The following is a 27,645-nucleotide window of genomic DNA, read 5'->3' as shown; positions in this document are numbered from 1 at the left end:
TATATGAAGGAGGGATGAGAGGCAAGGTATCAGTGGGTGTGTTGTGAGAAATGGGGGTGGGAGTGGTAATGATGTGATTAGTATGATTGGAGTAGGTGTAATGGGGGGGTGTCTTTAGAGGAATAAATGTAGGAGCACTGGGGGTGGGTGGGAATTGGGGGCAGGGTAGGGGAGCAGAGTGAGCCCGTAGGATGAATGGAGCGGGTACAGACAGGTAAGCGAGAAGTCAGCAAAAACCTAACAGTAAGCAGTTAACTACTGGGTACCTTAGTAGAGAAGGAGTAGGTCTAGGAGGATAGGTAATAGTGGTCGTGAAGGTAAGTGGTAGCAGAGAGCAAATGTAAGAAAAATTAGCAGGTAGAGATAGGGCTGGAAACCAGTTCACAAGCAAGAACAGAATGTTAACTTCTTTAGATACCAGGGAAGAACTGACAAACAATTATTCTAATGAAAAACATCTAAATCCCTGGGAGATTGTCAGTCATAAAAGTGAAACTTCCAAGGTTGTAAAATGCATACAAAAAAATTGCAGGAAGGGACAAGCCTGCTGTACCCCAAACATCAGGGCAAGGTCCATCCTCACCCCACCCCCAGATTATAGAGATGTACCAACCCTGGGATCACACAAACTCATAGAAGAGGAGAAAAAAGGGGGAAAGAACATAGCACTCATTTCTTGTTCTATTTTGTGTGTGTTGGCCATGACAAAATGCTGGAGATCTTTTATGTGTGATGTGCTGAGCATCGAACAAGTATCAGGCCACAATGAATAGGGCTCCCATGTCAGTGTTTTATCTGATGAACCTATCCTCATAAGTTTACTGAAATTTAAAATCATTTCTGCTCCAAATTTGTAAAATTTCAGTAGTAATACCTCACCTCATGAACGACTGTACTGTCCTAGCACATTTCTGAAAGATGATTTTGGACAAGGGAACATCATTTCAAAGTTGTGACAACAAATGAATTACCACTTAAGATGGAATTACACAACATTATTTTGTGCTAAATTCCTTCAAGGTAAGTGCTTTAAACATTTAGTCTTCACATAACTATCTATGTTATGAGTATGGATTTATCCTAGTGAAAATTTCTTGAAAGCTTTAGTAAACTTTAATATTTTTACTAAATGTCAGTACAGTGTCACATGTGGGACCTTACACCATAAACAACTGCATTCTCCATGTTTCCCTTTCACCAATTTCAAAAGCTTTCCCCTCTCACTTATTTAATCTAGGTTCAGTGTTCATTGCTCAAGGTCACTCTCTTTATCCCCTGAAATAATTTTCTTTTTTTTCAGGGTCACTCAACCCATCTCCCAAACTCTTATTTTGTGATTTATTGTCAAGAGATGCTTTTTTCTTATCTCACAAATGTATCTTCATTGAGTATTGTCTATGCAACCTTTACCATATCCTGAATCCACATTCAGTGATCAACATTTAAAGGTACCACAGTGTTTAATGTTAGTGCTTTTCAGATGCAGCATCTAGGATTTGAACCTGATCTCCATTTAGTAGTTCTATGATTTTCATGACCACCCCAATCGTGTGGGCTTCTTTAAAGTAGTACTTTAGTCTCCTCCCACCACCAAACAATTCTTTATGCATAGAACTTTTGGCTTTAACAATGTTCCTGTAGAGTAAGTCATAACTGAAAAGAGTTCTCAAGTTCATTTCCCTTACAAAGTCATCCCTTGATTAACTACATACACTTCTGTGCAAATGTCTGATGCATTAAAGGTGTAGTTATGGAGATTACCTCTTGCCATTAAACTATCAAACAGTTTAGTGACTTATTATAAAGAACTACAAGAAAAATAAGTATTGTTCAGCATTACTTAACATTATGCAACTCTATTATATTATAATATAATAATAATAATATAATTATTATACTCGTAGAACCTGTGTGTTAACTGGTGCATATATCAAATGAGATCAAACATTTCTGTATTATAGAAACATGCAGTACAATGTTTACTATGAGAGAAAAAAACACGTAAAATGAGTGAAAATGTAATTGTTTTAAAGAATACTAAATCACACATGAATCCAAAAATGTTCTACTATTCCTGGAGTTGCAAAAATGATCACATGCTGTAGTGCTGCATATTAAAAGTATAAGCAGCGATGTATAGTTAGCTGTTTAGAAGTCATATTAGTTTGTGTTGGGACAGACTGTTTTGTATTTTAAACAGTGACAGATGAGCAATATGATTAGAATCGTATTACTATGACATTGCCAACAGAAACGTGTTATGCTTTGTTTCCTTTTCTGTTAATATATACACATACGGTTTACTATTAAAATGTCGTCGGTCACTTTCATGACTATGATATGTTCAAAGTACACCATTCTGAATGCATTTGTTGATGTCAGGTCATAATCTCGACGTTCATAATGTTGTAAACACCTTCCTGGCACACGTATGATCTTTGCATAAAGGAATCTGGTGTTCTAAGATGACAACACAGCTGCGTCACGTCCTTGTCTGACGCTATGATGTAGTCGCATGACAGACATCATTCGGAGGCAGCATATTGGACAGTAAGGAATACCTAGGAAGGGTAAGTATATAATGCTGGTGTCACAGGCGTATTAAAACAGGACAGGACAGTAAAGGTATACTACAACTGTAGCCTGACACGTCAACTGTACATTTAACTGTAGAGCCATCTATAATAATCTCTATATGGTTTTGATGAAGTAATTGTAGTATGCTATTGTTGCAACTATAAATGCAATTTAAGTTAATGGCTATGGTCTGTTGTAGAGCAAGCGTCATTATGGCATATGTCCCACATCCCAATACCTTATAAATCTGTAGTTCGGTATGTGCCTAGAGTAGCAGTTGAATCCTACCAGACACAAATACAGTTACTGTCAATATATGCCTACTATAAATAATACCATGTTTGGATGATATGACTGCTATATTTAGCTGTCGCCATAGAACCTGCAAAATGAGTCGATAGTGCTTTAAGTGGCAATATTGTTGCAACAGTTAAAATGTTTATTATGTCCTGTTGTGTGAATGCAACTGCATATGTAACGTACGGGTCTATATTAGAACATTGAAGTATTACTACATCAAATGTTCTAATATCGTACCCTTTGCATCGAACGCTGAAAATAGCGAAGCTGCAGAATATTGAATACTTTCCTAGGGAAAGTATTCGGTGGGCCATTTCTGCAGCTTCACTACTTCCTCGACTGTGGAGCGAAGGTTACGAACCAGGTTAAGGTAAGTGTGTGAACAAAGGTGAGTGTGATAGGGACCTTAGGGTTAGGGAGCGGGAAAGGTGAGTGTGCGATAAGGACTTTAGGGTTAGGGAGCGGGTAAGGTGTGTGTGCAATAGGGAGTTTAGGGTTAGGGAGCGGGTAAGGTGAGTGTGCGATAGGGACTTTAGGGTTAGGGAGTGGGTAAGGTAAGTGTGCAGTAGTTACGGAACTTAGGGTTAGGGTTGGGTTAAGGTAAGTGGATAGCTAGTAGTGTATGTATGGTTTAGTGTAGGGTTTTGTGAAGTGATGTGTGTGGATTATGAATTTTGGTGTGCTTGTGTTGTGTGTATGTTTGTTGGAACAGCAAATTTTTTCCCTGGGAAAAAATTTGCTGTTCTGAGTGTTCGATGTTATGGTGTTTGGAGTGAAATGGTTCAATATTAGAACATTCGATGTAGTAATACTTCGATGTTCTGATATAGACCCTAACGTACTACTGATAGTGTCTGCATGTATAAGTGATAGCATAGTTGTCTTGCAGTGTGAGCTCTGGAAGAGATGTGGCAGAAGGGGTTGGCGATGGTTACATGGTGTCTTTGAAGTGCAGATAGCACATACCTATGTTAGTGAGCGGTATATAACATATAAGGCCTTTATGCATGTAGTAAAACACAATATGGCAAACACGGAACCAAGAAAACAATTCTGTCCAAGTAAGCACCCAAATAAGAGATAGAACGCTGAGGAACGATGTAGGTGAACCAGAAAAGAAATTTATTAAAGCTGTCAATACAAATCTGCATTTTTGTATATCCCACTTCATCAGATAAAATACAAATAATGCAAATACTGTTTAAATAGCATGACGAACATCAAAAAACTGATCTCATTGGATATCCAACATTTAAAATTTAAAATGGTAGTAACATTTAAAACATATCAAGAATATAGATGTAAATTAATAAAACATCTATAATAATACCCTAGGTTCTTCTATCAGAACAGTATAAATATATATAAAACTCTTCTAATAATGAAAAATATATAAATAAAAATATATTATAGAATATATTGTATTAAAAATACTCTTACATATTTATATCCATATTTATATATTATATCCAGCTTTATTCAGTCTCATACCGCTTGCTCAGAGGTGACCTGTGCCTGACATATAAGGCCATGTCAAACCCAGATTTGATGAATATGCTTCACCTCAAAAAATCTAGATCCCTCAGAACCACAAGGGCGGGAGACTTAAACCTTGACACGGTTATAAATAGAACGTGCTGGAGGGACAGATTCATCACCCAGAGACTCCCTATGCTGTGGAACAAAATCCCGGTACATGTGAGGCAGAGCACCTCGCTGGCCTTGTTCAAGAGGAATCTTGACCAATGGATGGGAGATCGCAGATATACCCCAGGGATTACTTCAGTGTCACTGCTTGACAGAGGCACAGAAAAATGATAGGCATAGTTTTTATTCAAACTAAAGGGGTGGCGAAAGCCACATAACTATGGGCTAGGCTTATAAATGCCCTTGGGCAGATAGCCTAGTATGAACCTATGAACCTATGAACCTATGAACATATACAAATTCATATAGAAGGAAAATCTAAGTCAACATATGCCCTCTAGTGGTGCATGTTAAAATACCATAAATAATTATTATTACTACAGTTTAGCTGATCTCAGTTTTAAAACTGGCATAATCGACAACATTTCATTTAAACCGGGATTCCTGTTGGCCTCAAGTGTAATTTGCCAAAACAGTTCCCTGTATTCCAGTTTTGCCTCCCACATACCTCCCCTGATTTCCCTGGGAACCATTTCAAGAACAAAAAAGGAAAATATAGATTGTGGACAGGTCATCCTATGATGAAATAGTGCATTTCTAGGGTTCGCCTTATTAATGTCGTAATTATGTTCATAAATCCAAGTCCTAAGTTTCCGTTCAGTTTTCCCTACATAAAATGAATTACAAACCTTGCAAGTAGCCAGATAAACTAAACCTGAACTATTACAATTTGCGTGTACCTTGTTTGTAATATTCCTATTCCTACTGGGAATCTCTATAGAAGGAGCATTCACTATGTACGAGCATTGAGAACACATTCCACACTTATAAGTGCCGTGTTTTAAATGGCAACTGGTGTTGTTTTTTCTACTTCCAAATTCAAACATGTTCTTAAAATTCAAATCTCGTCTGTATATAAAGTATAAGGGTCCTAATACTTTGGGATCAATATCAGAAATTTGTTGAAATCTATCCCATTCCCTATTCACTATTCTTTTTATAATGTTAGAATCCCCATTATAATCAAGGATATATGTCTCTTTGGGGTCCTTTTCATCTTTTTTAAGAATTGGTACATTAGTATTAGGAAGGTTAACTATGTCCTTACCTAAAATAGGTCCAAACCTACCCTTTCTACCATCAGAAACCTCTTTTTCTACCTGGCATATAAGGTCCATTGGATAACCCCTCCTTTTGAACATGTCACAAACCCTTTTACTTTCAACTGTAAATTCTGTATCATTTGATGTCATCTGACTGATCCTAACCAGTTGACCCTTAATGAGATTTTTCTTCTGAAAATAAGGATGACCACTGTTGAAATGCAAATAAGAGTTGGAAAAGGTTTGTTTCCTAAATATTTTTGAACTAAAACTACCCATTTCCTTAGAAACACTGATATCAAAAAAGTTTAAAGTATCATGGTCAATATTATATGTGAAATCCAGGAAATGTGTAGTAGTCCTAATGTAATTCAAAAATGCCATTCATTTTTGCTCTGTATCAGTCCATAAAATACATATATCATCCAGGAAACATTTATATAGTGTCCAACAACCTTTAAATTCGCTGTTCAAAATGTATTGATCTTCCCACCAAGAAAGTACAATATTGGCAAATGTAGGAGCGTATCCTGCTCCCATTGCCACTCCTTTAATCTGTTTATAAAATTCGCCCTCAAAATACATAAAATTATTGTTTAAAACTGTTTCCATAAACACAAGAATATTGTTGAAGTCCTTATTAGAAAATTTTCCATATTTTAACATGTATTCTTCCAACCAGTTTAAACCTAATTCATGTGGTATACTACCATATAGATCCACAACATCCATTATGATAAACATTAATGAATCATGGCTTAATTCACATTTTAAAAGTCTTAATAGATCCGATGAATCTTTTAGTACTGCAGAGCCCTGGTACACTAATTTTTTAAGTTTATTATCCAAAAAATTAGAAATAAAGGAAGTTATTGACCCTTCGGAAGAAACTACCAACCTTAAAGGTAGGTCCTTGGAATTTTTGTGGACCTTAGGAATTCCAAATACTGAAGGCACCCTAGGAAATTTGTTGTACAAAAACTTGTGTGTATCCAAATCTAGAGAACCTTCTAGTAATAAATCATCCAATAACATGTGCATTTTTGAGTTAGCTATATTCTCCTCATTAACTGATGCTAAGTAATATTTGTGGGTGTTTTGTAACTCATCTTTCATTTTAGATTCATAAATAATTTTATCCATTAGTACTGTGCCACCCCCTTTATCTGGTTGCATAATTCTGATGGTACAATCTGTTTTTAACTCGTCCAGATATTGTCTTTCTATTAATGTTAAATTAGAACTCACTTTGTGATTTTGTACCTCCTTTCTGATTTCCCTTTCTAAAATAGTCTCCAGGTTTTTCAACTGAGGGTGTAACGGAGGGTTAAAGGTTCCTTTTCTCTTTGTAACTGAATTTGAAACAAAATCTGAATGTGTATTTCCAAAAACTAAGGCTAAATTCTTTTTTTCTGATAAACAGTTTTAGATCTATAATGTTTTTTTACTAAGTCCGTTTTCCTGTATGGCACATACTTGAAACCTTTTGAAAATAAATTAAAATGCTCTGAATCGATAGAAATGTGACAGTAATTAAAAATATTGTATCCCTGGTAGGTGTAAACATTGTCAACCACAGAAATAAAATCTTCTCCACCATTATTCGTGGTCCCTGTTTCATTTCCTATCGGTATTGAGGGTGATTGTAATTGTAAAATGTCCGGGGCTTTTTTCGTATTGTCTGACCTCCTTGGGAGGGGGGGGGGTAATCTAAAGGGAATTCCCCGTCTTTCTGGTGGTTCAACATGTTGTTCAGAATCAACATCCCTGTATCTATCCCCTTGCATAACATTCATGTCTCGTAGATTATCCTTTTCTTTAGTGGAAAACTTTTGAATGGTTTGGGGGGTGGATAGGCAAAACCTTTTTTGTATTCCCTTAAGTCCCTTTGTATTTTACCATGTTTTCTAGTCATGTTAATAGTACATTTCCTATCTATTTGTATAAAGATTTCATGGTATTTAGCTTTCTCTTCTTCCACTGTGAACAATAAATCATTCAAAATATTGTCGTTCAACTTTTCCATTTCCTTCAATAAAAAAGTATTTTCCTTTTCATTCTCTTCCTTAATAGTTCTGACTACTTCTAGTCCACATTTATCAAATATTTTAATGAGATTAGTATGAAAATCAGAACCAGGTTGAACCCTATTGGGAAATTTCCAGATTCTCAATCCCTTAGGAACAATTTTATGTTGTAGACATTCATTAAAATAAACATTGTCACATTCAAAACCCTTATATTTATCCATCAAAACATACAAACGGTCCAAATTCTCTTTATAAGTGGGAACATTGTGAATAATGCATTCGGGTGGAACATGATTAATGAAATCATACTTTCTATCAATAATATCTTTAAAATGTAATAAGTTTGGTCCGAGAGCATTAAAACTGTCACCTTGTGTAGCGTTGTTGTCGCCACTTGAAGTCAAACTTTTTGGATATCAGTGTTTCTAAGGAAATGGGTAGTTTTAGTTCAAAAATATTTAGGAAACAAACCTTTTCCAACTCTTATTTGCATTTCAACAGTGGTCATCCTTATTTTCAGAAGAAAAATCTCATTAAGGGTCAACTGGTTAGGATCAGTCGGATGACATCAAATGATACAGAATTTACACTTGAAAGTAAAAGGGTTTGTGACATGTTCAAAAGGAGAGGTTATCCAATGGACCTTATATGCCAGGTAGAAAAAGAGGTTTCTGATGGTAGAAAGGGTAGGTTTGGACCTATTTTAGGTAAGGACATAGTTAACCTTCCTAATACTAATGTACCAATTCTTAAAAAAGATGAAAAGGACCCCAAAGAGACATACTAATGTACCAATTCTTAAAAAAAGATGAAAAGGACCCCAAAGAGACATATATCCTTGATTATAATGGAGATTCTAACATTATAAAAAGAATAGTGAATAGGGAATGAAATAGATTTCAACAAATTTCTGATATTGATCCCAAAGTATTAGGGCCCTTATACTTTATATACAGATGAGATTTGAATTTTAAGAACATGTTTGAATTTGGAAGTAGAAAAAACAACACCAGTTGCCGTTTAAAACACGGCACTTATAAGTGTGGAACGTGTTCTCAATGCTCGTACATAGTGAATGCTCCTTCTATAGAGATTCCCAGTAGGAATAGGAATATTACAAACAAGATACACGCAAATTGTAATAGTTCAGGTTTAGTTTATCTGGCTACATGCAAGGTTTGTAATTCTTTTTACGTAGGGAAAACTGAATGGAAACTTAGGACTAGGATTTATGAACATAATTACGAGATTAATAAGGCGAACCCCAGAAATGCACTATTTCGTCATAGGATGACCTGTCCACAATCTATATTTTCCTTTTTTGTTTTTGAAATGGTTCCCAGGGAAATCAGGGGAGGTATGTGGGAGGCAAAACTGGAATACAGGGAACTGTTTTGGCAAATTACACTTGAGGCCAACAGGAATCCCGGTTTAAATGAAATGTCTATTACGCCAGCTTTAAAACTGAGATCAGCTAAACTGTAGTAATAATAATTATTTATGGTATTTTAACATGCACCACTAGAGGGCATATGTTGACTTAGATTTTCCTTCTATATGAATTTGTATATGTAAGAGTATTTTTGAGATTCCAAAATGGTGGTCGACTAGTGAACAGCTTATGCACAGAGCTCATCACCTCAAGTACTTTTCTTAGGATTATACTTACTTCAAAAAGAGCTGCTTTACCTTCATATCTGCGGAACTTGCATTACTTTGGAAGTGGGAAAAACGCAAAACAGACCTTCATCTTTTCTGGCTCTTTCACAGTGTTTTTTTTCTTTTTTCTTCCCCAAGTGATCCAGGGAGGCCTACTGCTGCTTGTAATACCTCCAATCCCTCATGCCTAAGCAGATAAAAACAACAAATGACTCTATTATAATGGATAATCAAACAATAAAAGCTAAATCATCAGCAATTTTCTCACCTGAAAAAGAGGTTCTTTCAAAAAGGCAGAGAACAAATAAACAAAACACTGAATCTACCAAAAGTGACACAAGCAACAAAGAATATACCGGCTTTCACATGGAAGAACTAAAACAGGCCCTTCAGCCCATCCACTCAGCTATACAAAGTTTCTCGGAGCAACTTTCAACCATAGGATAATCTATCAATCAAATTGTGGACAGGGTAGACACACTTGAACAAAAAGTACAATCTAATGAGTTCCAATTACAGTCCTTATCAGAAGAACTACGTGCCAAAACAGCCTCCCTATCAGATCTACAGACAAAACTTACAGATCTTGAAGCTAGGAGCAGACGTAATAATATATTAATAAGAGGTCTCCCTGAAAGCTATGATAGCCAAGGCTTGCTTACTATAAGAAAGCAAATATTTGAATCACTTCTACACTCAGAAGATGGAAGAAACATTATAATTGAGAGAGCACACCGTGCGCTGCATAAAAGACAAGATGCTTCAGCTCCTCGCCAAATATACACAAGACTACTTAACTTCCAAACTGCTCAACAGATCTTATATGCAGCAAAAAAAATAAAAACTTTCTGTGGAACAAGCACAAACTAACCTTCTCACAAGATTTACCCATCTCCATTAAAGAGAACAGACAAAAACTAGCTCCGTTCTGCTCAGACCTCATCAAAAGAAACATCAGATTTCAAATGCGTTTTCCAAGTACATTGATCTTTTTTCAAAATGATATTAAATACACTGTAACATCCCAAAATGAAGCAAGAGAGACTTTCCAGAAAGTATTTAACAAGATTCCTGAACTTGCATAAGCTCATAAACTTCCAACACGAGCGTTTCTGCAGATGTACTCCTACTAAATGTAATTTACTCACCGGAGGCTTCAGTGACACAGTCGCTTACTAATCCAGCGTCTACAAAGGTTGTTTAGCAGGTCCAGGACTGTTTAAATCACTTAAAACAGCCTTTTTTCCGTTTTAAGGCAGATCCACGTGTCAACAAGGAACGTATCTTCGTCGCGAGGTTTCTAGTGGGATATCCTTTGCTGGGACTCTTTGTTGTGCACGCTAGTGTGATCATTCCCCCACCAGTCGGGCTTGCAGCGCTGTACGTTAAAAAAAGGTCCTGCATACTGTTTTTGCATTCCCTATACATGGTTTTGGTCCAGAAACAGTTCCCACTGTTAGGGCTTCTGAGTTTCAACAAGCAGAGTCCTCGATGGTCAGTTTAACACCCTTTGCCCCAGTATGTATAAAGCATACAGTGTAAAGGCATAATCAAACGCACTAATAAACGCCAAACATTTCCAAGTCACATAGCAACATACTAGATGTCAGAAAGTGATTTTTTTTTTGTCTGAATTGCAGCTGGATAGTACAAGTTAAGTAACTAAATGAATTTCTCAATATAGCAATACTTGTTTATTTGTAATATTGTATTTTTGGATACTTACTACAAAAGACACATAGGTGGGAGATTTTGCATATATACCTATAGTGTCTTCCTGTTCTACTGAAATAGCTGTAGCTTACAGATATATAATTATTTACATAGAACTGGGTATTAAAGAAAGACATGTGTATAAAGTACTCGTGGGGACATGCTGGTTACAGAGTTAGATATTAGACGGTTATAATAAGTTAAAGATTCAACCAAACAGGTTAAGAGTAGTTATAATGGGGTTTCTAAGATCATTTAAACATTAATCAGAATTGCTTAAAACTAGCAAAAGGTAAACACAGATGAAGGGTGGGATACATTTACACAACAAGACTTTTAGCTTCTAAATAGTTTTGTTATCATTAGAATCTGTTCAGTGTAAACATATTTTCGTTCAATATGCTTCACAATTATTTATACTGTGCAGCTCCTTAACTAATTAGTCACAACCTCTATTATATTGTTATAATCTCTAGCAACACGCTCTTCTATAAGATAAGTTTAACAGGGCTTTAGTGGTGTGCCAATGTTACAGTATTCCGGTTGTGATTGCATCTCTATAAGAAGTGTTGATTCTAGTAACAAATATGTTATGTATGGTATTCATAGAGTTTCACTTTTTATATACATTGCGTTTAAATGTTCAGGCTTACAAATATGTGTTTATGTACATTAGGTCATGGTTACTGTACATAATAGTTGGTGTATTATCTACACACGGAGGCTTTATGTGCACCGAAGTGAGATCTGGTTTGATAATCTTTTGGATGAGATTTTCTTTGTATATATGTATAGAATTGTTAAATTTTTTTTTGGTTTGTCTATATACTTCTTCACCTAAGGGGTTCGGGTGGGTAGGCACCGGGTTATGTCAGAAGAAGTATTATGCGCTTTCTCCTCTACATTCAAATGTTTTGCTGTTACAGAGCAGACGTGGTTTTCCATTTCCCATTTTCCCTATTGCAAACCTAAGGCAAACTCTTCTCAATACACAATTAATTTATTCATACATTATTTTAAATATCCTAATTATATCATGTGCCTATACCTTGTTTGGTATTAACATTCATGAGCTGGTCCATTGACTCTTGGAATATTAATGGCTTGCAAAATACTGCCAAAAGAAAATTACTATTACACCTTGTTTTTAAATCTCAGGCTAGCGTATGTTTTCTACAGGAAACACACTTATCTAATGTTGAGTGGGAGAACGTAAAAAATAGAAAATGGATTAGGTCTATAATAAGTGCTGGAGATAGCACAAATTCGAAGGGTGTGGCCATCATAATTAAGAAACAATTCCAGGAAGCTATCAATGAATATAAATCTGATACAAACGGCAGATGGTGTTACTTTACATCTACTCTTCCAGACTCCTCTAAACCAATTATGTTCTTGAATCTTTATGGTCCGTGCTCGCAACAACAAACTTTTATTTTAGAAATTTATAATATACTGAACTCATTTCCAAATTACCTATTCATAGTAGGTGGGGACTGGAATGCGGTTATAGATCCCAGCCTAGATTGCACCAGCAAATCCTCCTCTTACAACTTCCAAGCCTCCATAGCATTAGAGGAGCTTATATCTGATTTTAATCTTATAGACACTATTACCTTTAGTAATATTTCGACCAAGGAAAATCTATATACTTTCTACTCCAACTGTCACAAATCTTGGTCACGTCTTGACTTCCTTTTAATCTCAGACCCCTTATCCAAATTTAAAAATACTTTTAATATTGAGCCCAGATGCTTCTCTGATCATGCCAAAATCTCTCTCAAAATTAGGTTCACTACTCCTGATTTTACCTTTGCTAACTGGACCCTTAACAATAATTTACTAAATAATAAAGGTATAATTAAAAAAATTAATAACATGTTACTGGATCTTGGTATTAATATCACAGAGTCCCAAATTCCTCCAGACATACATTGGGCGGCTTGCAAGGCTGAAATGAGGGGTTTTCTGATCAGCCAAGCTTCTTTTCTTAAAAAGCTCAACATTAAAAAAGAAAATACTCTATCCTTAAAACTCTCCTCTCTGGAAAAAAGTCAGAGATTATCCCCTGACTCACAAACTGTAGAACTGATCAATGCAACGCGCAAAGATTTATTTGAACTTCATTCACAGAATTATTCCTTACAGGAACAAAAATTTATTGCAACATATTCTGAATGGGCACAAATGCCCTCAAGAACCTTAGCAAGAATATTAAAAAATAATAATGGTGCTCCTAGAATATCTACCCTTCAATACCAAGGGAAAATTTACAAATCAGATCCTGAAATAATACACTTGTTTTTCGAACTTTTTTCAGATATCTATAGTAGCAATAAATGTAATACTCTAAAGCCTCAGATGGAGTCTTTTCTTAATTCCATTAAATTCCCCTCTCTTAAAACTAATCAAATCTCCCTCTTATCTGCCCCGTTCGACATTCAAGAAGTCCAGGACATCATAAAAAATCTAAAAATAGGCAAAGCCCCGGGCCCTGACGGCTTTACTACTAACTTCTTCAAAGCTTTCTGCCCAAAAATCTCCCCCATACTATTGAAAGTCTTTAACTATATTATTAAAGAGGGTATTACTGATATACATTGGAATAATTCGAAAACTATTTTACTATTAAAAAATAAACAAGACAAAGCAGATCCACACAATTACAGACCAATCTCGTTAATAAATGTTGACATTAAGATTTTTGCTGCTATATTAGCAAATAGATTAAAAAAGATTCTTCTGTCCTTAATCTCCCCTGACCAAGCTGGTTTTATGAGTAACAGGCACACGTGGGACAATACGTTAACCTTGGATTCCCTAATACAATTTACCAAAAAAGGAAGAAACCCAGTATACGCCTTAACTTTGGATGCCTCCAAGGCTTTCGACAGAGTAAACTGGGAATTTCTGTTTGCTACCTTGTCCCGTTTCAATGTACCTAAATCCTTTTCGGATATGATTAGAATACTTTATACAAATTCTCAAACCTACCTTTACATAAATAAACAGAGATCTGAGCCAATTTTGATCACTAATGGAACAAGGCAGGGGTGCCCACTTTCACCCTTCCTTTTTAACATTTTTATCGAGCCTTTCTTTCTTTATATCACCCAGAATACCTATCACAATATACCTAAAATCCTAAATACACAGGTTGCACTATCAGCTTTTGCTGATGATCTCAATTTATATTTTCAGTCACCCAATTCAGACTTACCCAAAATTCTGGATGCCATAAGGAACTTCTCTATCGCATCAGATTACCAAATTAACAACAAAAAATCTCATATATTCCCAATAAACCCCAATTCCCATAAATCTTTTTATTTCCCTGAGTCCTCTTTCCGAATAACTTATAGCCTTAAATATTTAGGTATCCATTTTGTACATAATCAAGCCTCTGTGCTTCAAAATAATTTACTTAAAACATGGTCTACTATACAGCAAGATTTACAAAGATGGAAACTTATGAATCTAGCTTTCCTGTCCAAAGCAGCAATTGTGAAAATGAATATCCTACCTAGACTCCTATTTCAACTCAATGCTTTGGATGTGTTAGTTTATAATAGGTTTTTCTCCAAAATCAACAAAGAACTAGCTGGATTCATTTGGTTCCCTAAATCAGTTAGGATCGCTTACCCCAAATTAACTTACCCTAAGGAAAAAGGGGGGCTAAGCCTTCCAAACTTCCAACTGTACTACAAGATTATCTGCTCAATTAGGGTTTGGTCTATCTCAAATTTCAGCATCAAAATGCAAACGCACTCTCCAGCCTGGGTTAGAATTTGGTATCAACATATTATAACTAACAAAATTAACCCCCAGGCTATTCCTTTTCTATCCACTATTTCTATGAACAACTGTAATATAGCTCAATCCCTGAAACATAAAATCAGGCTTTTCCAAAACCTTATTAAAGATATCAAACTGGAAAAGGTTCTACCTCTTCTCCAACCTCTGCATCATAATCCAAACCTTAAAATCAATAATGTAATGCTTGACCTTACTAAATTCCCTCTTATCAAGGATCTCAATGTATGGGACATTCTCAAATATAGGTCTAAAACTATGCCCGAGTTACGGTTAATCTTAGGAACTAATAAGAAATACACAGTTATTCTTCGACAACTAAGAGAAATTATACTGGCACAACCTTTCAACCTTTCTCCCAATACTCAGGAAATAAACAAACTAGTTGAAGTTATTTCTGCAATCTCGAGCACTAAAAAAACAATATCATCCTCTTACAAGCTATTGATTAACATGATTTACGATTCAAATTGTCTCTTCTCCAACTACTGGAATACCGTTGGACCTACCATTACAGAGGATCAAAAACTCTCATCTATAAAATATACTTCAGAGCTCTCCCTTTTCAAGAAGCTCCTATATACACAACTGATGCTAAACAATAACGCTTATTATACTCCTGTAATTCTTAATAAATTTAACACCAACTCATCTTCCTCTTGCACCTGTTGTTCTTATCCGAGAGCGGACTTGCTACACATTATGTGGTATTGTAAGCATTCTTACAAACTCTGGTGTTCTCTGAAAGTTCGCCTGGAAAAAATGGGTTATTACACTTCCACTCTCTCGTGGGAAACAGCCATTCTCCACATTCCTACATCCAAAGTATCTAAAGTGCAACTCCACATTTTAATTATTCTCTGTTCACTTATTAAGCTATACATCACTAACAATTGGTTGGATCGCACCAAACTTAGTTGGGGAAAATTCAAAGAAATGGCTTACAAACACATTTCAGCTCATAAATTCATTATAAAGGGTCCTAAAAAAAGAGTTTATTTTAGTAAATTATGGAAGAAACTTTTAGATTTAGTTCTTAGTGAATAACCCCCCATTAGTACATTTAGTGCAACATATATTCTTATCCATGTTAACTTATGGAGAACCACTGTTAATTCTATTAATATTATTTCCTTTTTCTTTGTTTTTATTACTTCATGCATTATTAATGTAGTGGAAGTGTAGCACATTATGTTGTAAATAGTGTATATAATAGTTTGTTTGGTTAAACCGTTGACAATGCTTTCCTTATGTTTTATCCTCTCTCTCACTTATATCAATGTTAAATTGTTTGGGTACTTATTATATTCTGTAACTATTCAACGCTTCATTTTAATGTTCATTACTACAATGTTTTTCATTCTTGCTGTATGCATTGTTTCATATTATGGAAAATAAAAGAATTATTGGAAAAAAAAAAAAAAGAGTATTTTTAATACAATATATTCTATAATATATTTTTATTTATATATTTTTCATTATTAGAAGAGTTTTATATATATTTATACTGTTCTGATAGAAGAATCTAGGGTATTATTATAGATGTTTTATTAATTTACATCTATATTCTTGATATGTTTTAAATGTTACTACCGTTTTAAATTTTAAATGTTGGATATCCATTGAGATCAGTTTTTTGATGTTCGTCATGCTATTTAAACAGCATTTGCATTATTTGCATTTTATCTGATGAAGTGGGATATACGAAAATGCAGATTTGTATTGACAGCGTTAATAAATTTCTTTTCTGGTTCACCTACATCGTTCCTCAGCGTTCTATCTCTTATTTGGGTGCTTACTTGGACAGAATTGTTTCCTTTATGCATGTAGTGCTATAAGAGCATGTTAACACTATAGGAAGGTTGTACTTATCCTCATGTAGTGCATACAGAACTTTGTAATCTTGAAATTGTGATTAACTTATAGGTGTGCTGTCATAAGATGGCTGATCAGCATGCATTGAGTTATCCAGGAGTAATTGGCACTAGTTATGGCACGGTAATGTCGCAAAAGGGATGGTCAATACTATGCATAGATGGTTACCAGTACTATCTGGAGAAAAAAACATTAGTGAAGAATTATTGGTGTTGTACATAGAAATCTAAGCAAAAGTGTAAGGGCCAGTGCATAATTGAAAAAGGAGATAGTGGAGAGAAATTACTGAAAAGTACAGCACATTTCCATGCCCCTGATGTTGTGAGAGTAGAACAAATGAAGGTCCGTGAGAAAATTAAAAGAAGAGCTTAGCAGACATTAGAGCACCCATGTAGAATTGCGTCTGAAGTTCTAGCAAGCACGTCCACTGATGTCACTACCATGACCAATACCGATGCACTAAAACAATGTGTCTGTAGGCTGAGTTGTAGGAACAGTACACATCCTAGAGTGGACTCTGCTAGTTTGAAGGATTTCAGCCCAGGAATGGTGCCTTTGAAGCAGGGGCAGTTCATTATTAAACATAGCGCCTTAAAGAGTCATACAAATAATGTTGTTATTATGACAACAGAAATTAATCTGAGTGTGCTATGTAATTCAGAATTTATTTTGGTGGATGGGACTTTCCCCATTAGCACTCAAGAATGTAAGCAGGTGTACTCTGTACATTGTAGTTTGGAAGGCCCTGGACACAATACCATTGTGCTCGTTGCGTATGGTATACTCTCTTCAAAATGTGAAGAGTGTTATGACCAGTTTTGGGCAACACTGCTGTCTATATGTGAGGAATTTCAACAGCAATTAAGGCCCAAAATGGTTTTAAGTGATTTTGAAAAAGGGGCAGTGAATAGCCTAGTGAAGCACCTTCCTAATAGTACAGCAGAAGGTTGCTGGTTTCACCTGTGCCAGAGTCTGTGAAGGCAAATACAGAAGCTTAATTTGACTCAAGTGTATGGTACTGACACACAGTTTGCCCTACTCTGTAAACAGATTCCTGCTTTGGCATTCATACATAGCAAACACGTATTGGAAACATTAACATCCATTGAAGAGGCTTTGGGTGACAGAGGTACAGCCTTATCTGATTTTGTCAGGAATAATTACAATTTAGGCCATCCTAGATGGTATGGCATGCATGGTAGTACCTCTGAGAGAACCTCTGTTTGAAGTGTCATTCTAGAATCAGTCAGATACCTGCACTATGGACTACCCAAGGAGCCAGAATGCAGTGGAAGACTGGCATCATAGATTAAGGAGTTTACTAGGGAAGAAGGACTTGTATATCACTGATGTGTTACATGCTATATGCCTAGAACAGAATCATTTGGAAGACCTTAAACAGAAGTTGTTATGCTGCGTTCCTTCCTCACCCAAGAAACGTAGACTTACAGATAAGGAACATATGATTCACCATTTATTAGCTAAATGTGATAAATTTACACCTCTGGGGTTTGTGCAGCTAATGGCACATCACTGCTCATTTTAACCACTTTGGCTGGAGATATTGTAATGTAAACCTTGATGTCTAGCATGTGTTGATAGTTTGGTACATTATGTATATGGGACTTTTGTTACAGCAGCACTTACTGGGACGTGGATTGAACAGATTTACTACACTCTTGCTTTAAATATATGTTTTTACACCTTTCTTTGAATTATAGCTTTAATTTATTGCTATACTCTTCTAGTGTGGTTGGATTTTACGAATTGGATGGGATTACTGGATATTGCCGAAAAATGTCGCATTCGATATTTTCGACATTTCCGTACATTTTTCGGCATTCCACGTCGTCGGCAATTATAATTTTTGGTGTATTATTTTGGTTTTAAGTACTGCTTTTGTTTTAATTTTCAATTTTTTTGATAGTAAACATACACATACATTAGTGATGAAAATGCAATGATTTAATAAAGATATTTTAAAAAATTACATTCAGTTTTAGCCTGTCTGATGAAGCTATCTATTATTTATTTGCATTGTTACAGCATAGAAGCAAGTCCAAAAGTAATTTAGGCACATGTTTTTTCAGAAAAGTATTCTCCTATAGCAGCGAGTATTCATGTCTGATGGTACTTGGTTCTTGGGTTTGTTTCCTGGCTGGGTTGCCATTGTGGGGTCTGCATATACCCCCCAGTGTCTGCACAGGCTTTTGTTGGGTGTTTTGGTTTCCTCACACATCTTGATGGCATATATATGGTGGATTTCTGATCCTTCAAATTGCACATAGGTGTGATTACTGAACTTGAGTGAGTGCAACATTTTGTATGAGTTAGCTCTCCATTTTGGACTGGTTTATTTTCCTTGGGGGTCTATATCACATTATCGAACTTTCAGAACTTCAAACACCATATGGTCGACACCATATGATTGAAGTAGTGAAACTTCAAAAATGTAAAAAAAAAAATAAAAAACAAACAAAAAAAAGTAACTGCTGTAAGCAGGGGGGCAAGTCGCCTGCACCCCCCGCTACTTAAAATATACCAACTCCGAGATTGTGCTACAGCATAGGAAAGGGAAATCTTCCCCTTCCTGCACCTAACTCTATTAAAGTGCGATCTCGGAGTTGGTATATTTAAGTAGCGGGTGGTGTGGGGGGTGCAGGGGGGGCTTGCCCCCCTGCTGACAGCAGTTACTTTTTTTTTTATATTTTTTTTACATGTTTGAAGTTTCAGTACTTCGATCATATGGTGTCGACCATATGGTGTTCGAAGTTCTGAAACTTCGATAATGTAATATAGACCCTTTTCCTTGCATCTACTGGTAAAGGATACATTTTCCCACAACCCTGAAATGGATAAAGTGGATCACTGAAAAATGAATGAACGAATAATTTTTCCTTACATTTCTGTATTGGTTATAGTCATTTCATTTTTGTATGGGTTATAGTCAGTATATAATATTAGCCATTTAAATGAAAACATAATATGCTTCTTTCTTATATTTTCTTTTTTTAATTTTGTTTGTCTTTAGACTGAATTTATACATCTATCCTGCCATTTTTTTTGCAAATGAGTATATTCAAGGAACAAGGGAAGAAAACTGGAATGCTGTGTTTTACCTTTGATCTATGACAGTCATTTAGTCCACGTACACAACAAAGTACTATCATGCCCTTAATTATTAAAGAATGTCTTGTTTATTATGGATAGCTAATTATTTCTTCTGTAGTACTGCTGGGCTGTATTTCTACTGCAAGGTAACATTTGCCACTTACACATTCTTTTTTCCCTCTTTCATTGTCTAGACTGCATATATCGCTGAGCGAGATGCCAGGTTGACCTTTATGACTGGCTTCACAGGGTCAGCAGGTATGATTCTGATTTTTTAGGACAGTAGATAACGTATCATTGGTAGCATTAAGAAACACTTATTTAATTCAGGTTTCAATCTTCAAGGCGAGTCCATGTACTCCCAAAATCATTTTCTTTTTTTCCAGGGTCACCCAGCCCATCTTTTAGACTTTTGTTCAAGATTTATTGTCAAGATGTGGTTCCTTCTCATCTCAAACGTTTATCTTCATTGTGTGTTGTCTTGGCCATGCTTATCAAATCCTGAATCCACATTCAAGGTTAACATTTAAAGGTAACACAATGGTTAGTGTCAGTGCTTCTAAGATGCAGGGACTAGGGTTTGATCCTGATCTTCAGTTACTACAAGTATGATTTTCATAACCCCCCCCCAGTTTAGGTGGGTTTCTTTAGAGTAGTACTTTGGCAGCATTAAGAAACACTTATTTAATTCAGGGGTCAGGGTTCATTGTTTGAATTAGTTTAAAATGTCTTTGGAGTGCATACTCTGACAGTCAAATGAACAAATAGAAAAAAATGCACTGATATTTATAAAACATGAAATCAGTACTTACAGTGTGGCTCTGCTGAGTTACTGCACTGTCTAAATAAGTGAGTGCTATATGCAACATCAGTTATTTTTTTATTCTCTGTAATCTAAGAATCCAAACCACAAATGCGGCATTGAACGAGAAATCCTAAAATATGGAAATGCTGTCACAGGAATATGCGCCAGTCAATACTTTAATAACACAAAGGTACACAATAAATAAGTGCTTTCATTTTAAATTATAAACTTCATCAGATGCAGTTTTGATAAAAATGACTACTTAAATACACCTTTTTCTAAAATCATATGATGGCCAAAGCTACTAAACAACTGCTTTTTACTGTCCTTTTTGTTGTGCGATAGAGCTAATATCAGTAAGTGTTGACCTCTATTTGTAGTGAAATCTTTTGTCTAGAGGCCTATCTGCTTACTTAGTGAGAGAAAATGAACAGAACTGGTTTCATCTGGGCAGGGCATTCCTGCAACTGTATTGTCTGGATAATAGGTCTGTTTCTGCTTTCTGTGCTTTAAATCAGATATACCTGTTACTCGAGCTGTGCTGAGTGACTGACTTACTGCCTGCTGTGATATTCAGAAAAGATAAGAGTTTATTCTCATTTTTTGTCTGCACTTTTGATTTAATATCTCTGTAATCTGTACAACTGCTTTTTCCCATGCACCTACCCTGTTCTTGTGGTGGTCTTCTGTCTTGGTGGCTTTGAGTTTCCTGCCTCTGGTATAAAGTTGATACTGGACACTCCCCCCAGTCACATTACATCTGCTCATTCTACTGTTAATAGTGAGAACTTAGCAAAGGCCCACCCCTTTAGCTTCTGCATATTGAATTATCCCATTATGTTCTGCCTGTTCACTTTCTACTAAAAAAAAAAAAAAAACTGTTTCCTACCTTACCTTGATCTAGTGTAGCCCAGATACAGATTAGCTATATCTAGGATTTTTTGTAAGCTTCTGAGCAGTGCTCTCCAATTTTTTCCCTTAGATCTGTTAGTTCTCTGCTCTTTTATTACCTTATTAGTGTAGCACCTTAAACTATTCCTGGTGCCAGAAAGTCTGGTCTTCAAATTTTCCCTTAGAACTAGCTGGTTTCTCAATAGTAGCACTAAAATCTGAATCCCTGTGACTAGCACTTGCTCTAAAACCTGCTGGAAAGCACTAGGAAATCTTAAACTGATACAAGCACTCAAATCTCCTTGTTAATAAGGAAAAATTAATCATAGGCACTAAACAGCCTATAATTGCAAAGTACCTTGCTAAGATAAGGGAAAACAGCTGTTGTACTTTACAAAAGAAACACCGAACCAGGCATGCCCAAGGGTCAACTTCCGGTGATTTCTCCTGTCCATCTGGTGAATCTGGGCATACTGGGGCAATGCAACAAATGCCCCATGTACACAGAAAATCCTCTCATCCTACCACCCAACACTACAACCTGCGAGAGATGCACTTACATGGCCAAACTGGAAGCAAAGTTATCTCCAGCCAAGATTGTGCTAGACAGTCAAGAGGAGAAGGTTAAGACCTGCACTACACCTCAAGCAACACATAGCCCTTCAAAACTCATACCACCAACATCTACATATAGTAACTCTAAACTCACTTATGTGGAGGCCCTTAACATTAACCTGCCCAAGAAACAAAGACCTCCGAAGCTGAAATGCAAACAAACACCAATCGCAACCAATGTGACACATATCTCAAAACACTAGTGTGCCACTAAACAACAGCCCCAAAGGCAAGACAATGAACTCAACACTTTAGTCATAGGTGACTCTATAGTCAGGCACACTGATGTCCCACTCACCAGGCTGAACAAGGAGAAAATTACTGTCAGCTGCCTGTCGGGTGCCAGGATCCGCCACATAACACATGCACTCAAGTCATTCCACAACAAGTACAAATACGATTCTGTCACTGTCCATGTTGGAGTGAATGACTTTAGAAGTACCTCCCTGGACTACATGAAAAGAGACACAGAAGAGCTCTTGGATCATGTGGCCCAGGCAGGTATGACCCTAGCCCTGAGCAGTATCCTGCCTTCACCCAGAATGATGCACAGTATAAGGACAAAATGATTGACTTCAACAATTGGCTAAGTTTCTGGTGTCATTCAAAGGGGATCCAGTATCTATCTGCCTGGGATGACATGATCGACAAACCACAATGCTTTGCCAGAAATGGTCTGTACCTGTCACCCCTGGGATTCAGGTTACTGGCTAAGGCTCTTGCCACCCCTATAGTGCCTTTTTTAGGCAAGGCTCAAAGGACAAAACCACCACTGTAGCAGATATAAGCATGCAAAAGCTGACGGTAATGCTACTCGATGCTAGAAGTCTAAACCTCAATATGCACTCTCTCGAGGCACTCCTAAAAATGGAGAACATTGATATCAGTGCAGTAACTGAGACTGGGTTCAAGGCTCCAGCGAGCACACCTACAGTACCAGTCTGCAACTCTTACCACACTTTTTGGTTACCAAACCAGGGCCGAAGCAATAAAGGCAGAGGAGTGTCCATATTCACCAAGGATATTCACACTTCCAGGCTGGCTGCCCAACACAATGCATCTGAAATTCTATAGGTGCAACTAACACTAGGTAAGACTGCAATCCAAATTGTAGCTTGATACAGATCTACCACCATATCCCAAAATTCTCACTACACCTTTCTAAATATACTAGATAATATTAAGATACAACCAAACACCCTAATACTGGGTGATTTCAACTACCCTGACATTAACTGCGAAAACTACTTTGGTACCAACACCTTTGCCCAACGGTTCTTGGAATTCATAAATTCCAATGCCCTGGACCAACTAATCCATATTCCCACCAGGGGCTCAAATATCCTAGACCTGGTCATTACCAACATGGGAGATTGATGTTCCACACCAGTGGTTACCCCCTCGTTGGTCAGGTCTGACCATAAGCTAATCACCCTTGATGGCCACATCTCACCCCCACCACCCAGTAGGGAAACCTCCATAAAAACTTCTCTAAAGCCAACTTCATGCTACTCAAGTCAGAAGTGACAAACTTCATGACACCCTGCGGATGGGAACTGAAAGTTCGACCGCTGAATCCTACACTAAGGCACTGTACGAGCACATCCACTCATGCATGAATCATGCCATTCCAAACAGAACCAAGATGATCTCCTCCAAAAAAAGGAACCCAGTCTGGTGGTCCTCTGCCATAAACAAACTATGCAACAGAAGGAAGAAACTGTTGCAGAAAAGAGGAAAATCCCAGGATGCAAAAACTCCCTTACCAGCCCCAGTAGGAAGCTGAGATCCCTCATAAAATCCTCCAAAGCTAGTTACAAAAATAAAATTGACAATGATTCCAAGGACAACCGCAAGGCATTCTATAGTTATGTCAAGAATCTAAACGGCAATGCTCAGATCTGCTCTGAGCTACAACAGAATGACATTAAATATACTGATCCCAAGGATATTGCCAATATCCTGGCAGATAGATTCAGTGCCAACTTCACCCCCCCTGTCACCCCTAAAGGGCCCAACTCAGTACAAAAAGATTGCCAAATTCTGGTACTCACAGCCACACAGGTAAAAAACGTACTCTCCAAAGCTAAGAATACAGCATTCATGGGGCGAGACAACACCCCGGGCTGTGTAATACATGAACTACAAAATGAAGTGGCACCCACCTAAGTTTAATCACAGCTTCACCTCAGGCTTCATGCCCAATGAGTAGCGCACAGCTACAGTTATCCCACTTCACAAAGGGGGATCCACCTTGGATCCCGGGAACTATCGTCCCATCAGTCTGATGAGCCTGAGCTGCAAAGCCATGGAACACATTATCATGGAACTTATAAACAAAGACATTGGCAACCTTCAAACACTGGACCCGACCCAGTTCGGCTTCATAAAGGGCTGATCTTGTCTACTGAACCTGATTGACTTCTTCTAATCAGTCTCCAGAGCTGTGTACGAGGATAAGGCAGTCCACACAGCCTATCTGGACCTCACCAAGGCCTTCAACAATATACTCCACTCTGGAATCATAGATAAACTTACTAAGCTGGTCATTAATCCTTACGTCACTTGATGGGTTGCCAACTGGCTTACTGACAGAACCCACACTGTAAAAGTAGCGACTCAAAATCCAGCTCCAGACAAGTGACAAGCAGAGTAACTCAGGGTTCAGTCCTGGGACTGCTCTTGTTTGGCATGGGACCAGGGAAGTAAATATTCTGGTAAGAAATAGCCAGGGAATTGTTATAGCTAGGCATGTTTAGGCCCTAGGCTCGATAGCCTAGTACCAGCCTATGAACCTATGAACATCATCCAATCTGTTTCAAGATTTATCATCATGTGATGACTGTGCCCCCAAGCCTGAATAATTAGTTCATTTAAAAGCAAGAAATAAAAAGTTCATTCTTCAGGAACATGCCTTATTAGAAACAAGATCGAGGAAATATAGCAGACCAGACATAACGGTCCAAAACATAGTAAAGAATTAAAACAATATAAGCAGGTATATATTAACCAAAATGTTCATCTTTGTAGTGCATTTAATTTTAAAAGACAGGTTATTGTCTGCTCTTTCAAATCTGGCCAACTGCCAGCATTCAGCCGGAGTTGCCAGTAGAGGTCTCTCTTCTCAAGCATCAAGGACCAGGAGCCACCTCTTACATTTAATACTACCTTTTCTATAATAGTGAATTTGAAGGAATGTCCTGGATTGTCATGAATATGCTTATAAAGGGCACTGGTATCTTATTTCTTTTTAATATCATATAGATGCTCATAGACTCTCTCCTTCAACTTTCATTCAGTCTCCCCTATATAAAACCTGGGACATGACTGACATAGTGCAATGTACACTACCCCAGATGTCTCGCAGGGACATAATGTTAATCAGAGGCACCACTAGGAATAGGTTTATATCCAAAATCTATTGAAAACCTACACATTCGAATGCCTTCCTACACTACTCTAGGGCACATCCTATCATGCAGGAAAAGGGCCAGAGAAAAAGGGCAGTTTGTTAGAGAAGTGCGGATGATAACTTCAGATTAAGTCTTTTTAGATGAATGTATGATTTTAAAGAAAATGTCCACTAAGCAAGGGTACCTTACTGCCTTTACCAACTACTTAATGCCTGAAGTTATCAATAAAAGGGAAAAAAAATCTCATCCCTATTCTTAATACAAAAACTAGTAGAATAGAGACTGTACCCGTGGAAGGAAAAGTGTCAAATGTAATCAGAAACACTATTAAAAAAAGAACTTCCTACAAGAACTATTTCATCACAATGTACAATACAGATAGTAGCATCATTAAGTGGATTCTCGAGAAAACCTGGCAAATTCTTAACAACGATAGACAAGTTAGAGATAGTGTTGGTAATAGACCCCTCGTTGTTTACAGAAAAGGATCAAATATGAAAAATAGTTTGGAAAGAGTAAAAAAAACATAATGATAAAAAACTGGGAATGAAAAATATGGTAATTGATCATATTGCAAATTGAAGCTCGTAGGTGAATATTACACAATAAATCCACATAACTTTAAAATGGCAGCTAAATACAACTGCGGGACCTCAGGGGTAGTGTATGTAGCCATATGTCAGTCATGTCGCGAGTTTTATATCTAAAAGACTGAAATGAGTTTTAAGCTGCACAGCTGAACGATGTTACTGTTGTGTGTGTATGTGTCTTTAGGGGTCCTTCAGGTAAAATTGGTGTGTGAGTGTATGCATGAACACAGCCAAGCTCTGTGGTGTCTCTCTCTCTTAGTATGTCCGACAGGTGTTAGCCATGCATGGTAGCGATGACAGCTAATCATTTTTGTCCCTGACCATGAGAAATGGCTCTACGAGGAGTTGCATTGGCACATACACTCCCACAGTCAGATGCACTGCTGCTATCTGAACTTGACTGATGTCTGCTGGATGAGCTCCTTTCACTGGGATGTCCAAGATCATGGACACATGGCCTGCTATGTCTGCGTCTGAATATCACACTCACCTACGAAGCAGTGGAAGTACTGCCACTATGGAAGGATGATCAGGCACAGCCATGTTGGCTAACAGAAGATGATGTGGCTAACTTACACCCATGAGGATGCCGTTCCCTCCCAGCAGATGTTCCATCACAGACAATGCTCTTTCCATGACAGACACCCCTTGTTCCAACATGTCATTCATCCAATCCATTGAATCGGCAACATGGTGGAGGCAGTTACGCATGTCAGCCTTTGGCACATCTATAACCCTGAGCATTTGTCTGGAGCAGTTATGGGAATGTGCCTGTGCCTCCATGATGGCCCTAAACATATGTTGAGTGGCACAGGAAGACACACCTGCATCAGGTGAAAGAGGGACAACAGACACTCTCTAAGCACCCCTATCAACCCCCCTGCATAGCAGCTTATCTACACTTTGGCTATGGCCAGAGTCAACAGGCACTGAAGCCACAGTAGCCACATTTCCCTGATCAATGGCCTCATGCTCCACCTATCCAATATCTGAGGGCTCACTGGAATAGTTGGGCATAGTCCTACTGGCTGTGTCTGATGGATTTGCAGGGGATTGATACACTAACATCAGATGGCAGAGGGCCCACACTTCCACTATCATAATCACCTGTGATGAAAAGCAACAAACACAGGAAAAAATTAATACCTACACTACCATAGTCCAATATATGCTAACAAACTAACAGTGCTGTTACAATTACAGACAGTACAGCAATACACACTACAGGCCTGACATTAACATCACACACTAAAATATTTCTTTAAATTGCACAGCAGTACTGTCATATAAAATGTTTGGCTTACCATCTGCAGGTGATATTCTCTTCTGCAAGCCAGATGGTCCTGGAAGAAAATAAACAAAAGGTAATTGTCCCATTTAACAGTAACATAGGGGGTAATACTTGTCCCATTTAACAGTAACATAGGGGGTAATACTTGTACTGCTTTATATGCCTATTAACTATGCTTTCAACAAGAATGTGGTTGACAACTCCAACCTAAG

The 27,645-nt window shown here is 37.3% G+C and overlaps 1 protein-coding gene across 1 annotated transcript in view; it reads left to right on the top strand.

The window, feature by feature from the left end:
* The window catches only part of XPNPEP2 (X-prolyl aminopeptidase 2), a 983,740-nt gene that overhangs the window by 216,280 nt on the left and 739,815 nt on the right, over positions 1 to 27,645 (top strand). The window contains exon 4 of the mRNA XM_044057066.1: positions 20,023 to 20,086. Within this exon, the coding sequence (XP_043913001.1) occupies positions 20,023 to 20,086 (64 nt within the window). The remainder of the gene's footprint in view (positions 1 to 20,022; positions 20,087 to 27,645) is intronic.

Source organism: Protopterus annectens, chromosome 15.part0 (genome assembly GCF_019279795.1).
Source record: "Protopterus annectens isolate FY-2018-M chromosome 15.part0, PAN1.0, whole genome shotgun sequence".
Classification (NCBI taxonomy): domain Eukaryota; kingdom Metazoa; phylum Chordata; order Ceratodontiformes; family Protopteridae; genus Protopterus; species Protopterus annectens.
This window is presented reverse-complemented; position numbering and strand designations above follow the sequence as displayed.